The following is a 15,349-nucleotide window of genomic DNA, read 5'->3' on the forward strand; positions in this document are numbered from 1 at the left end:
ACATGAAACCCACTCATTAACTGTGATGCGAAAAAGACCTGAAACCTCAGTGGAAAAGAAGCTCTACATGTTATGTTGTGAATGTTTAGAAATAAATCAAATAGCAAGATTTCCTGAGGCCTTATTTACTACTTGACTTTTAACCAAAGGCTGAAAGAAGCATGTGATTGATTCTTCTGCTTACCAAAAAAAAAGTGCTCGTGTAATTCTGAAAAGGAGTTCTGCAAGCTTACAGTTACATACACACACACACACACACACACACACACACACACACACACTCCAATACAATGAGGCCTTTAAAAATTAAAAACCTTATGAGGGCAAAGAAAATAAATATTCTAGAACCCAAAGCCAATAATAATGACTACAATTTGTCATCAAGTTTCATGTTAAACTTCCTGGCTGTTAAGGATAAAGAGAAACCATATGAGTGTAATTTTCACTGTTTGATAAAAGAGGTACCCCAGTTCTTCGGGGGATGACATATTTTGCCCCCTGGAATTGGAATCTGAAACGGGTATTGTTAGAACATTCTAATAGATTCTTGGTCCAAGAATGGCTTTTTAGAAATCACAGAGGGATTCATAATACGGTTATTTTTTATACTGGCTCTCAATAAAGGTGGAAGCAGTGATTTTATTTATTTATTTATTTATTTTTGGCTGCATTGGGTCTTTGTTGCGGTGTGTGAGCTTCTCATTGTGGTGGCTTCTCTTGTTGCGGAGCACAGGTTCTAGGCATGTGGGCTTCAGTAGTTGCAGCACGCGGGCTCAGTAGTTGTGGCTTGCGGGCTCTAGAGCGCAGGCTCAGTAGTTGTGGTGCATGGGCTTTGTTGTTCCATGGCATGTGGGATCTTCCCAGACGAGGGCTCGAACCCATGTCCCCTGCATTGGCAGGCAGATTCTTAACCACTATGCCACCAGAGAAGCCCCCTGAAGCAGTGATTTTTTTTTTTTAAAACATCTTTATTGGAATATAATTGCTTTACAATGGTGTGTTAGTTTCTGCTCTATAACAAAGTGAATCAGTCATACATATACATATGTTTCCACATCTCCTCCCTCCTGCATCTCCCTCCCTCCCACCCTCCCCATCCCACCCCCCCAGGCGGTCACAAAGCACAGAGCTGATCTCCCTGCGCTATGCGGTTGCTTCCCACTAGCTATCTATTTTACATTTGGTAGTGTATATATGTCCATGCCACTCTCTCACTTTGTCACATCTTACCCTTCCCCCTCCCCATATCCTCAAGTCCATTCTCTAGTAGGTCTGTGTCTTTATTCCCATCCTGCCACTAGGTTCTTCATGACCTTTTTTTTTTTATCCCTTAGATTCCATATATATATGTTAGCATACTGTATTTGTTTTTCTCTTTCTGACTTACTTCACTCTGTATGACAGACTCTAACTCCATCCACCTCACTACAAATAACTCCATTTCGTTTCTTTTTATGGCTGAGTAATATTCCATTGTATATACGTGCCACATCTTCTTTATCCATTCATCCGATGATGGACACTTAGGTTGCTTCCATGTTCTGGCTACTGTAAATAGAGCTGCAATGAACATTGTGGTACATGACTCTTTTTGAGTTATGGTTTTCTCAGGGTATATGCCCAGTAGTGGGATTGCTGGGTCGTATGGTAGTTCTATTTTTAGTTTTTTAAGGAACCTCCATACTGTTCTCCATAGTGGCTGTATCAATTTACATTCCCACCAACAGTGCAAGAGGGTTCCCTTTTCTCCACACCCTCTCCAGCATTTATTGTTTCTAGATTTTTTGATGATGGCCATTCTGACTGGTGTGAGATGATATCTCATTGTAGTTTTGATTTGCATTTCTCTAATGATTAATGATGTTGAGCATTCTTTCATGTGTTTGTTGGCAATCTGTATATCTTCTTTGGAGAAATGTCTATTTAGGTCTTCTGCCCATTTTTGGATTGGGTTGTTTGTTTTTTTTGTTATTGAGCTGCATGAGCTGCTTGTAAATCTTGGAGATTAATCCTTTGTCAGTTGCTTCATTTGCAAATATTTTCTCCCATTCTGAGGGTTGTCTTTTGGTCTTGTTTATGGTTTCCTTTGCTGTGCAAAAGCTTTGAAGTTTCATTAGGTCCCATTTGTTTATTTTTGTTTTTATTTCCATTTCTCTAGGAGCTGGGTCAAAAAGGATCTTGCTGTGATTTATGTCATACAGTGTTCTGCCTATGTTTTCCTCTAAGAGTTTGATAGTGTCTGGCCTTACGTTTAGGTCTTTAATCCATTTTGAGTTTATTTTTGTGTATGGTGTTAGGGAGTGTTCTAATTTCATACTTTTACACGTACCTGTCCAGTTTTCCCAGCACCACTTATTGAAGAGGCTGTCTTTTCTCCACTGTATATGCTTGCCTCCTTTATCAAAGATAAGGTGACCATATGTGCGTGGGTTTATCTCTGGGCTTTCTATCCTGTTCCATTGATCTATGTTTCTGTTTTTGTGCCAGTACCATGCTGTCTTGATTACTGTAGCTTTGTATTATAGTCTGAAGTCAGGGAGCCTCATTCCTCCAGCTCCATTTTTCGTTCTCAAGATTGTGAAGCAGTGATTTTAAAGCATAGTGCAGTGAAAGTGTTTGTGCAGGGGAGGAGAGTGGGGAGATGAAGGAGTAGAAACTTGGAATTAAGGTCTTAGCCTGTTGTTGGTATCGCCTTGGTAAGGCAGTTGGAGTTAGAATACCCAGAGATGGGGTGGGTGGAATGACTGTAACCATCATGTCTCAAAGATCAGTTTGTTTCAGTGGGACTTTTTATATGAGATTTTGATGGCTGGAAGTTCAAGGTTGGTATTCTCTGGCAATAACTTGGAGTGCAGATACTTTTGAGTTGCTAATAAAATAGATACCCATATGCTCTAGTACCCATACACTTTGGATACTCAACATATACTATGAATTAACATTCTATTGGGAAGATTGGAAGATATGAAGTTTGATTCTCCCCCCATCCCATTGCCTGGCTTCCCACCCCCCAACCTCCATAATTTTGGTTCAGCCACTTCCTTCTATTCCTCATTCTTCACCCCACCCCTCCTTCTTCAATTGCTTATTTTGACATGGTGCTCAGAGCCGGCTGAGGGGTCCAGGTGCACGTCAGGTTGGGGGGCACCCAGAGAAAGTTCTTTGAGACAGCAAGATGTGGTTGGGTCTGGCACGTTCAAAATAACTCATTTGAACGGGTGTTTCACCACTTTGACTGGTTGGTTGGCAGTTTTAAGGCACAACGGTGGTCTCTGACAAATCAGATGTATATTAGACCCAAATGCTGCATCCCATTTCAACCCCAACCCTGGTGTGGGTGAAGGCCCCCATATCTGTCTCCTGCCACTCCTTTTATATTTGTTCCATTTTGGTTCTGTTTCAAAGGGGAAGGGTCATTTTTTTAAAAAAAATTTCATTGTTAACAGGTGAGTAAAAAGTAATATACATAAATTCACTCACTGCATTGTGGTGACAGTAGTTACTGTACAGTTTCCACGGTGAATTAACTACAAACCTGATAGGTACTTTGCTTTTGTGTGATGCTTCTAAAACTTTTCCCCGTTGAGAAGTGGGATCACTTGTCAGTGACAGTTGCAGGGTTAAGATGATGGCAAAATTGCTTACCATACATATGCACCATTTATTTCTCTACTGCAGGCAAGCAATGCTTCTGTTGTAGAAATCCACAGTTTTTCTCAAGGTGCTCTCATTTCAGGCACACCTTCTCTTGATTTATATGGATGTAATCACCACCGAATTTCCACTTCCTTCCCCACCTCCACTCTTCACTGCACACAGTAGGTCTTTTCTCCACTTCTGGCCTAAAGATCAGGAACCTTACTGGGCCCTGAGATGTAAAGGAATGCTCCAGGGTCACCTGTGTGCTCATCTTTCTCCTGAAGGGCGGTTCCACCCACTTACATCCCCCTTGCTTCCAAATAAGGACTTCTGAGGTTCTGCTTGGCATCATGATGGGGGGTAACTTAGGTTATTTGCTTTTTCTTTCTTCCTTTGTTTAAAAAAATTTCACTTGTGAACCATCTCCCTAGCATGTCATCCGAGCTCAGCGGGCCATCAACAATGAAATGGCACACCAGCTGTACGTGCTGCAGGTGCTAACCTTTAACCTTTTGGAAGACAGGATGATGACCAAGATGGATCCCCAGGACCAGGTGAGTGCTCGTTAGACAACGGTAAAAGCACATGTGGGAAAGAGTGTCATTAAAAGTCTTTTCTTGGGCTACTTGGAAACCAGGAGGTTTTAGATGATGATAATATTATTTTATTATCATCTCAGGACTTAGGGGAATGGATTTAAAATTTAGGTGAATCTAGGATCAGAGAATAAAATAAATGAATTATTTCATTATGCATCAAACACATGCATATTCTTTCTTTATTGGGTAAGAAAGCTTGACGTCACATGGCTGCAAACGTTGGCCCTTAGCCCCAATACCTTCAACGGCGATAGCTTTGGAGTCAAGTTCCCAGAACACATAGCCACTTGGTAGCTCTGTGTGAGATTGATTCTGCAGGCTGAAGGAGTAATTTCCATTCTCCAGTGATCAGTGCCACGGGTGGAGGTCCCAGGTTACATCTGATTTCTCGGCTTACATCTTTGTCAGTTGTCTCTTTGCTATAATTCTCTCTAGGTCTCTGGTTGTTGTGCATGAAAAGTTAAGTCTCGATCCAAAACGCTTTGGGGGAACTTTACTATGTGAGGACGGAGTGAGAGGAAACAGCTGGGAGCCCTGCTGTAGCACATTTTCAACTTAAATAGCGCTGCAGCTTTGGAAAGGAAAACACTCATTATTGGCACGTGAGGGTCTGATCTCTAGCAGATGTGGATGCACATGCAAAGTGTGTAACCACCGCAGCACTTCATTCATGGCGTGAGGCCATGAGATTAGGAATGATGGAGAGGTTTCGAGCAGCTGTCTAACATGCCCCACGCTTTTGGCAAGACCAAGTGCGATCACCCAGAGAGATGCGACAGCCTTACTACTTCTAGAACGAAACGCAATGTGTCTTAAGGTGAAACAGCCCTCCCTGCTTGGAAACCGCCTCCTTTTATCTAAAAGATATATTTTTTCTTATTGTGGTTAAATATGCCTCACAGAAAATTTACCATTTTAACCATTTTTAAGGTTTGTTTCTATGAAGTCACTTCTCAGTGGAGTTAGGGATCCCTTGTCACTTACATATTGTTCATAAACCTTACGTGCCTCTTGCTTTATTTCTGACAGTACAGGACTCCCAGGTCCTCTAATTTTTTTTTTTTTTTTTCCCAATCACAAGCCTTCCATCATATTTGGGGCTCTCATTTAGAACTTCACGAGGCAATTGATATCAGTGCTCCAAGTGGCTTGGCTGTGAGGGTAATTGTGGAATAAAGCCAGGGCCTACCAGCAGGGAGAGTGGCAGGAGGAAAAGAAGTATACAGAGCTGTAACTTAGGACATTGGTTGTCTTTTATCTGTTTTTCCTTTGCCTGTATGCAGTGATTCATTTAGACCCTGGGGAACGAGGGAGTAGATGTAACGGCACACAGTGAAGGCAGCTCTCTCTCGCCCTCCCATTTTTTCTCCCTAACCCCTTCAGGCTCAGCGGGACATCATATTTGAACTTCGAAGAATTGCTTTTGATGCAGAGTCTGAACCAAATAACAGCAGCGGCAGCATGGAGAAGCGCAAGTCCATGTACACCCGGGATTATAAAAAACTTGGCTTCATTGTAAGTAAGCCATCTCCAGTAAGCTCTCCTTCCAGCATCCTGGGGCCTGACCTCAGCCACATAACTGATGTCTCCTCCAAGCGTGTGGTCCTCTTGTGCCTTACAGAATAGTTTCCACATTTTCCAGATGTTTAGCTGGTTTAAACAAGATCACATGAAAATCTCTTCTGGCTGCAGTGAAATGGAATAACTTGCACAAGTGTGACTAATACTGAGTTTGTTTATTCAGTTCTGATTAAGTGTAACCAAGAGTAGTTAGCCCGGAAAGCATCTAGACTTCATTAAATCTACTTCACAAGAGGCTTAAGGTTCTATTTGAATTAAATGGGTGATGGCAACTGTGGGATGGATCTTATTATTGGGCTAGTGATTGGATTATTCACCTACATCGATTTCATATCAAAATCAAATTGAGTCTCCTGAAATTTAATCGCGATCTGATTTATGCAATTTATATTTTCCTAAAAGTTTTGTCTTGCTATGGATGCTGATAAGATATCTCCTAGATTTTCTTTTTATTCAGTTTGCAAATCAGAACACAGCTTGTCCTGAATATAAACTGTTGTTTTTGTTTCTACTTCTGGTCTATTCTTGCTTTTATCACCATCACATTTCTATATGACCTTTGGCTAATTAATCTCAAATTCTGCAGGTGTAAACTTGGGTTTCTTTTTTACCTCCTTCATAAGCATCATAAATGAGATTTCTGGCTTCAGTGATTAGAAATCACCAGGCATTATTTTTTTATTTTTATTTTTTCACACACACACATTTTATTTTATTTTTACAAGAGATAAATAAACTGGCACCAAGCATTGTAAATGGATGACCACAACAAAAGCAACAATGATTGCAATTACCAAACACGAAACACACTCATATTGACATTCAGTCCAGTAATCCTCCACTGTAACAGCTCCTTTACTTTGCAGTGAAAATTGATTTGTATATTTTTTGCCTCTGAGTCCTTGTGGGATTTTTTTTTTTAATGCAAACAGAAAGTCACAAAAATTATAATCATCCTCATCGGTTCACTCAGTCCCATGTGATTAATGTTTTTTTATCTTGATCTTTTGTTAGCACTTTTATGAATTCATCAGTTTTCCATTAGAGTTCTGAAAATGCTTGTTCATTCAGTTCAACAGTATAGTCAGTTACCAGAAACCTGTACTTGTCAGAGTCTTTTCCATGAATCCCTTGAAGATGAAAATCTTTTATAGCAACATTTTTGCAAAAGCATCAGAGTACACCCAGAACTGTCTGTAAGTGACAAAAGACTTAAAAATGACCACGGTTAAAGATTTGATGAAAGTTCATAATAATACAATTGACAAGGAAATTTAGTTATTTCTGAGATATACATTTAAAGTAACGACTAGAATTATGACTTATAACATTATACCAGAACATATAAGATTTTTAGAAATTTCATGTAATGTCTGAAACATTTATATTAACAAATTTCCATACAAATAACCCAAAGAAAGTTTAGTATTAGTTGTTTTTGTTTGTTTGTTTTTTTATACTGCAGGTTCTTATTAATCATCAGTTTTATACACATCAGTGTATACATGTCAATCCCAATCACCCAATTCAGCACACAACCATCCCCACCCCACCGCGGTTTTTCCCCCTTGGTGTCCATACGTTTGTTCTCTACATCTGTGTCTCAACTTCTGCCCTGCAAACCGGTTCATCTGTACCATTTTTCTAGGTTCCACATACATGCGTTAATATACAATATTTGTTTTTCTCTTTCTGACTTACTTCACTCTGTGTGACAGTCTCTAGATCCATCCACGTCTCAACAAATGACTCAATTTCGTTCCTTTTTATGGCTGAGTAATATTCCATTGTATATATGTACCACATCTTCTTTTTCCATTTGTCTGTCGATGGGCATTTAGGTTGCTACCATGACCTGGCTATTGTAAATAGTGCTGCAATGAACATTGGGGTGCATGTGTCTTTTTGAATTATGGTTTTCTCTGGTATATGCCCAGTAGTGGGATTGCTGGGTCATATGGTAATTCTATTTTTAATTTTTTAAGGAACTTCCATACTGTTCTCCATAGTGGCTGTATCAATTTACATTCCCACCAACAGTGCAAGAGGGTTCCATTTTCTCCACACTCTCTCCAGCATTTGTTCCTTGTAGATTTTCTGATGATGCCCATTCTAACTGGTGTGAGGTGATACCTCACTGTAGTTTTGATTTGCATTTCTCTAATAATAAGTGATGTTGAGCAGCTTTCATGTGCTTCTTGGCCATCTGTATGTCTTCTTTGGAGAAATGTCTATTTAGGTCTTCTGCCCATTTTTGGATTGGGTTGTTTGTTTCTTTAATATTGAGCTGCATGAGCTGTTTATATATTTTGGAAATTAATCCTTTGTCCGTTGATTTGTTAGCAAATATTTTCTCCCATTCTGAGGGTTGTCTTTTCGTCTTGTTTATGGTTTCCTTTGCTGTGCAAAAGCTTTGAAGTTTCATTAGGTCCCATTTGTTTATTTTTGTTTTTATTCCATTACTCTAGGAGATGGATCAAAAAAGATCTTGCTGTGATTTATGTCAAAGAGTGTTCTTCCTATGTTTTCCTCTAAGAGTTTTATAGTGTCTGGTCTTACATTTAGGTCTCAAATCTATTTTGAGTTTATTTTTGTGTATGGTGTTAGGGAGTGTTCTAATTTCATTTTTTTACATGTAGCTGTCCAGTTTTCCCAGCACCACTTATTGAAGAGACTGTCTTTTCTCCATTGTATATCTTTGCCTCCTTTGTCATAGATTAGTTGACCATAGGTACGTGGGTTTATCTCTGGGCTTTCTATCATGTTCCATTGATCTATGTTTCTGTTTTTGTGCCAATACCATATTGTCTTGATTGCTGTAGCTTTGTTGTATAGTCTGAAGTCAGGGAGTCTGATTCCTCCAGCTCTGTTTTTTTCCCTCAAGACTGCTTTGGCTATTTGGGGTCTTTTGTGTCTCCATACAAATTTTAAGATGATTTGATCTAGTTCCGTAAAAAATGTCATTGGTAATTTGATAGGGATTGCATTGAATCTGTAGATTGCTTTGGGTAGTATAGTCATTTTCACAATATTGATTCTTCCAATCCAAGAACATGGTATATCTCTCCATCTGTTGGTATCATCTTTAATTTCTTTCATCAGTGTCTTATAGTTTTCTGCATACAGGTCTTTTGTCTCCCTAGGTAGGTTTATTCCTAGGTATTTTATTCTTTTCGTTGCAATGGTAAATGGGAGTGTTTTGATAACTTCTCTTTCAGATTTTTCATCATTAGTGTATAGGAATGCAAGAGATTTCTGTGCATTAATTTTGTATCCTGCTACTTTACCAAATTCATTGATTAGCTCTAGTAGTTTTCTGGTGGCATCTTTAGGATTCTCTATGTATAGTATCATGTCATCTGCTAACAGTGACAATTTTACTTTTTCTTTTCCAATTTGTATTCCTTTTATTTCTTTCTCTTCTCTGATTGCCGTGGCCAGGACTTCCAAAACTATGTTGAATAATAGTGGTGAGAGTGGACATCCTTGTCTTGTTCCTGATCTTAGAGGAAATGCTTTCAGTTTTTCACCATTGAGAATGATGTTTGCTGTGGGTTTGTCATATATTGCCTTTATTATGTTGAGGTAGTTTCCCTCTATGCCCACTTTCTGGAGAGTTTTAATCATAAATGGGTGTTGAATTTTGTCAAAAGCTTTTTCTGCATCTATTGAGATGATCATATGGTTTTCATTCTTCAATTTGTTAATATGGTGTATCACAGTGATTGATTTGCATGTATTGAAGAATCCTTGCATCCCTGGGATAAATCCCACTTGGTCATGGTGTATGATCCTTTTAATGTGTTTTTGGATTCCGTTTGCTAGTATTTTGTTGAGGATTTTTGCATCTATATGCATCAGTGATATTGGTCTGTAATTTTCTTTTTTTGTAGTGTCTTTGTCTGGTTTTGGTATCGGGGTGATGGTGGCCTCATAGAATGAGTTTGGGAGTGTTCCTTCCTCTGTAATTTTTTGGAAGAGTTTGAGAAGGATGGGTGTTAGCTCTTCTCTAAATGTTTGATAGAATTCACCTGTGAAGCCATCTGGTGCTGGACTTTTGTTTGTTGGAAGATTTTTAATCACAGTTTCAATTTTGTTACTTGTGATTGGTCTGTTCATATTTTCTGTTTCTTTCTGGTTCAGTCTTGGAAGGCTATACCTTTCTAAGAATTTGTCCATTTCTTCCAGGTGGTCCATTTTATTGGCACAGAGTTGCTTGTAATAGTCTCTTCGGATGCTTTGTATTTCTGCGGTGTCTGTTGTAACTTCTCCTTTTTCATTTCCAACTTTATTGATTTGAGTCCTCTCCTTCTTTTTCTTGATGAGTCTGGCTAATCATTTATCAATTTTGTTTATCTTCTCAAAGAACCAGCTTTTAGTTTTATTGATCTTTGCTATTGTTTTCTTTGTTTCTATTTCATTTATTTTTGCTCTGATCTTTATGATTTCTTTCCTTCTGCTAACTTTGGGTTTTGTTTGTTCTTCCTTCTCTAGTTCCTTTAGGTGTAAGGTTAGATTGTTTAGTTGAGATTTTTTTTGTTTCCTGAGGTAGGCTTGTATAGCTATAAACTTCCCTCTTAGAACTGCTTTTGCTGCGTCCCATAGGTTTTGAATCGTTGTGTTTTCATTGTCATTTGTCTCTAGGTATTTTTTGATTTCCTCTTTGATTTCTTCAGTGATCTCTTGGTTATTTAGTAACATATTGTTTAGCCTCCATGTGTTTGTGTTTTTTACGGTTTTTTCCCTGTAATTCATTTCTAATCTCATAGCATTGTGGTCAGAAGAGATGCTTGATTTGATTTCAATTTTCTTAAATTTACTGAGGCTTGATTTGTGACCCAAGATGTGATCTATCCTGGAGAATGTTCCGTGCGCACTTAAGAAGAAAGTGTAATCTGCTGTTTTTGGATGGAATGTCCTATAAATATCGATTAATTCTATCTGGTCTATTGTGTCATTTAAAGCTTGTGTTTCCTTATTTATTTTCATTTTGGATGATCTGTCCATTGGTGTAAGTGAGGTGTTAAAGTCCCCCACTATTATTGTGTTACTGTTGATTTCCTCTTTTATAGCTGTTAGCAGTTGCCTTATGTATTGAGGTGCTCTTATGTTGGTTGCATATATATTTATAATTGTTATATCTTCTTCTTGGATTGATCCCTTGATCATTATGTAGTGTCCTTCCTTGTTTCTTGTAACGTTCTTTATTTTAAAGTCTACTTTATCTGATATGAGTATAGCTACTCCAGCTTTCTTTTGATTTCCATTTGCATGGAATATCTTTTTCCATCCCCTCACTTTCAGTCTGTATGTGTCCCTAGGTCTGAAGTGGATCTCTGGTAGACAGCATTTATATGGGTCTTGTTTTTGTATCCATTCAGCAAACCTGTGTCTTTTGGTTGGAGCATTTAATCCATTCACGTTTAAGGTAATTATCGATATGTATGTTCCTATGACCATTTTCTTAATTGTTTTGCGTTTGTTTGTGTAGGTCCTTTTCTTCCCTTGTGTTTCCCACTTAGAGAAGTTCCTTTAGCGTTTGTTGTAGAGCTGATTTGGTGGTGCTGAATTCTCTTAGCTTTTGCTTGTCTGTAAAGCTTTTGATTTGTCCATCGAATCTGAATGAGATCCTTGCCAGGTAGAGTAATGTTGGTTGTAGGTTCTTCCCTTTCATCACTTTAAGTATATCATGCCACTCCCTTCTGGCTTGTAGAGTTTCTGCTGAGAAATCAGCTGTTGACCTTATGGGAATTCCCTTGTATGTTATGTTTCATTTTTCCCTTGCTGCTTTCAGTAATTTTTCTTTGTCTTTAATTTTTGCCAATTTGATTACTATGTGTCTCGGCATGTTTCTCCTTGGGTTTATCCTGAATGGGACTCACTGCGCTTCCTGGACTTGGGTGGCTATTTCCTTTCCCATGTTAGGGAAGTTTTTGACTATAATCTCTTCAAATATTTTCTCGGGTCCTTTCTCTCTCTCTTCTCCTTCTGGGACCCCTATAATGCGAATGTTGTTGCATTTAATGTTGTCCCAGAGGTCTCTTAGGCTGTCTTCGTTTCTTTTCATTCTTTTTTCTTTAGTCTGTTCCACAGCAGTGAATTCTACCATTCTGTCTTCCAGGTCACTTATCCGTTCTTCTGCCTCAGTTATTTTGCTATTGATTCCTTCTAGTGTAGTTTTCATTTCAGTTATTGTATTGTTCATCTCTGTTTGTTTGTTCTTTAATTCTTCTAGGTCTTTGTTAAACGTTTCTTGCATCTTCTTGATCTTTGCCTCCATTCTTTTTCCAAGGTCCTGGATCATCTTCACTATCATTATTCTGAATTCTTTTTCTGGAAGGTTGCCTATCTCCACTTCATTTACTTGTTTTTCTGGGGTTTTATCTTGTTCCTTCATCTGGTACATAGCCCTCTGCCTTTTCATCTTGTCTGTCTTTCTGTGAATGTGCTTTTTGTTCCACAGGCTGCAGGATTGTAGTTCTTCTTGCTTCTGCTGTTTGCCCTCTGGTGGATGATGCTATCTAAGAGGCTTGATGGGAGGGACTGGTGGTGGGTAGAGCTGACTGTTGCTCTGGTGGGCAGAGCTCAGTAAAACTTTAATCCACTTGACTGTTGATGGGTAGGGCTGGGTTCCCTCCCTGTTGGTTGTTTGGCCTGAGGCAACCCAACACTGGAGCCTACCTGGGCTCTTTGGTGGGGCTAATGACAGACTCTGGGAGGCCTCACGCCAAGGAGTCCTTCCCAGAACTTCTGCTGCCAGTGTCCTTGTCCCCACAGTGAGCCACTGCCACCACCCCCTATGCAGGAGACCCTCCAACACTAGCAGATAAGTCTGGTTCAGTCTCCCCTGGGGTCCCTGCTCCTTCCCCTGGGTCCCGATTTGCACGCTACTTTGTGTGTGCCCTCCAAGAGTGGAGTCTCTGTTTCCCACAGTCCTGTCGAAGTCCTGCAATCAATTCCCACTAGCCTTCAAAGTCTGATTCTCTAGGAATTCCTCCTCCCGTTGCAGGACCCCCAGGTTGGGAAGCCTGACGTGGGGCTTGGAACCTTCACTCCAGTGGGTGGACTTCTGTGGTATAAGTGTTCTCCAGTCTGTGAGTCACCCACCCAGCAGTTATGGGATTTTTATTTTGTTGTGATTGTGCCCCTCCTACCGTCTCATTGTGGCTTCTCCTTTGTCTTTGGATGTGGGGTATCTTTTTTGGTGAGTTCCAGTGTCTTCCTGTCGATGATTGTCCAGCAGCTAGTTGTGATTCTGGTGTTCTCGCAAGGGGGAGTGAGAGCACATCCTTCTACTCCGCCATCTTGGTTCCTCCAACCCAGGCATTATTTTATAACTGCAAATACTCTTTTCTTGAATACACGCACACACACACACATATTAATATTTATTTATACACATTGGTATCCATGCCTTATTGTTATTTGGGAAACCTTGTCTTTCATGGGAATTGTCTTTGAAAACGTTTCCACATCAGTTGCATGGGTTGTTTTTCATTACTGAAGAGTTTTTATTATTTGGATGTACTACAGTTTATTTACCCAAGCTCTTTTACTGAGTGTTTCAGTGTTTTGAATTTACCAGTAAGTCCATAATTAACATCTTTGCCACCCAGTATTTATGTACATCCATGATCATGTTATTAGGATAAATCTGTGGAACTGGCATTTCTATGGTATATATTTTTAAAGCTTTTAATATCATCGATTTGCTTTCCACAAACACTGAGTAATTTCCACTTTAACCAGATCAGAGTAACTCTTTTATAAACCTCTCCAATGTTTCTTAAACTAAAAAAAAAAAAAACCTAGTAACTTGATGTTATTCCTTTTATACTGGTAGTCTTAACATGTCTTTTCTAATAAGAATACTTGTGAAGCATTGTATTTAGCTTTGCAACTTGCTTTACAGAGGTATTATGACATCATTTTTATACTGTCATATCCCAAATTTTGACTTTGACATTCCATTTGATCTTTTAGCTGAATCTATTTTTCTAAATTTTAGCAAAAAGTTTTTAGCAAAAATCTCTCTTACCCTCAAGTCATATCAAAATAGCCAGGGATGAGACCAAGGTGTGTACATTTCAAAATGCTTCCCCTTGATCCTGATATTCTGTCCTGGTGGAGAGCCTGGTTGTAGGGTACGTGTGAGTTACTGCCACTTCATTTTTACTTGGATTTTACTTGGATCCATTTTACTTGGAGTTCTAGTGCATTTGAACTATGTAGAAAATGCAAAATGATGTCTTTATGAGTACTGATCCCTGGACTCGAAGTGTCTTTACCCCGGGTCCTAGTGGTTTTTGTTGGGGGCAGTTGGATCCCAGAATGCACAGTGTTACTTCTTTTCCTGGGCGTGTGTATGAGGAATGGAGGAGAGAGGGAAGTTGGGGAAAGACCACTTGGTGGGACTCGGATTATCCCAGGTTCTCGGGTTATTACAGGTCCCTAGGAAGGATATATACATAATGGGGGTGGGAGGTATGAAGCACCTCCTTTTATTTTCATGCTCTGGTCCTGTGTGAAATCGCTGGGATATCCCATGAGCCAAACTGAGTGATTTTTCTCAATGGAGCTCCATCTGTCTTAACATGATTGTTAATTCCTTCCACAGTTTCCTATTAGGGTATATCCTACTGTCTTAGTTTTCAGTGTCAGATGAATGTTCTGCTTCATGAGTACTTTATTAAAAACAATGCATTTTTAAGCTGAAAGTTAATTTGATGTGATTTTAAGGCCTTTAGTACTTACGTGGCCTCCACTCCAAGGACTTGAAAAGTCGTTTTAGAAAAAGCAAAGGCCTTGAACAGAAAATAACCAAAGGAGAGTGTCGATGTCCTTAATTATTCCCCTGTTCTTTTTTGAGTTTTCAATTTTAGTCCTTCCTCTGAAACTTTTTCCAGGCCACGATCTTGTATCAGAGAATGGAGAAATTGGAAAGACTAGTCAGTAATGATTTCTAATGCTAGAAACGATGCAGCTGCTTTCACAAGCAGTGATTTTCACTTTTGACTAACCCTCAGTCACCAGAAAGAGACAAGCTGCAGTGACGGAAACACATGTTCACTGTGCCACCTAGAGGCCGTTGTGCAAAGCGCTGAAAGCTGGTTGAGGACCTCAGGTGTCTGGCCACGAAAGCTCTGGATGCTGGAAGCTGCCCTGGTGCAAGATTCTCTCTGTGCTTCCAAAGGAGGAATAATCTTGCCCGTTAACTCCTTACTGACCTCCTTCCTGTTACCTCCTTCAGAAGCAATTTGAGATTTGGATAACCTTTTCCGTGAAGGAAAGTTCAATTCATATAAGATTGCTATTTCTCAGTTCATGTCTCCGGAGTAGGCAGTACCCAGGAAGTGTTAAGTGACAACTTTTTGGAGTTGAATGGGCCTAGATTTTAATGCCCTACTGCCTACTTCCAAGCCATTTACTAATAATAAGCCGTTTATTAATAACTGGCCAGTGGGGCAGTTATTTAACCTATTTGGGTGTCAGCTTCCTCAGTGTGAAACTGGGCAGGCGCTCCTCTATTA

At 39.5% G+C, this 15,349-nt stretch overlaps 1 protein-coding gene across 10 annotated transcripts in view; it reads left to right on the top strand.

Moving 5' to 3' along the window:
* ELMO1 (engulfment and cell motility 1) overlaps nt 1-15,349 on the top strand; it is a 554,248-nt gene that overhangs the window by 208,094 nt on the left and 330,805 nt on the right. For 9 of the 10 annotated variants that reach the window (XM_036863258.1, XM_036863260.1, XM_036863259.1 and 6 more), the window contains 2 exons: nt 4,071-4,193; nt 5,622-5,753. The exons of the other annotated variant lie outside the window; for it this stretch is intronic. In XM_036863258.1, the coding sequence (XP_036719153.1) occupies nt 4,071-4,193; nt 5,622-5,753 (255 nt within the window). The remainder of the gene's footprint in view (nt 1-4,070; nt 4,194-5,621; nt 5,754-15,349) is intronic. 10 annotated transcript variants of the gene reach the window in all.

The sequence above is a fragment of the Balaenoptera musculus genome, chromosome 9 (genome assembly GCF_009873245.2).
Source record: "Balaenoptera musculus isolate JJ_BM4_2016_0621 chromosome 9, mBalMus1.pri.v3, whole genome shotgun sequence".
Classification (NCBI taxonomy): Eukaryota; Metazoa; Chordata; class Mammalia; order Artiodactyla; family Balaenopteridae; genus Balaenoptera; species Balaenoptera musculus.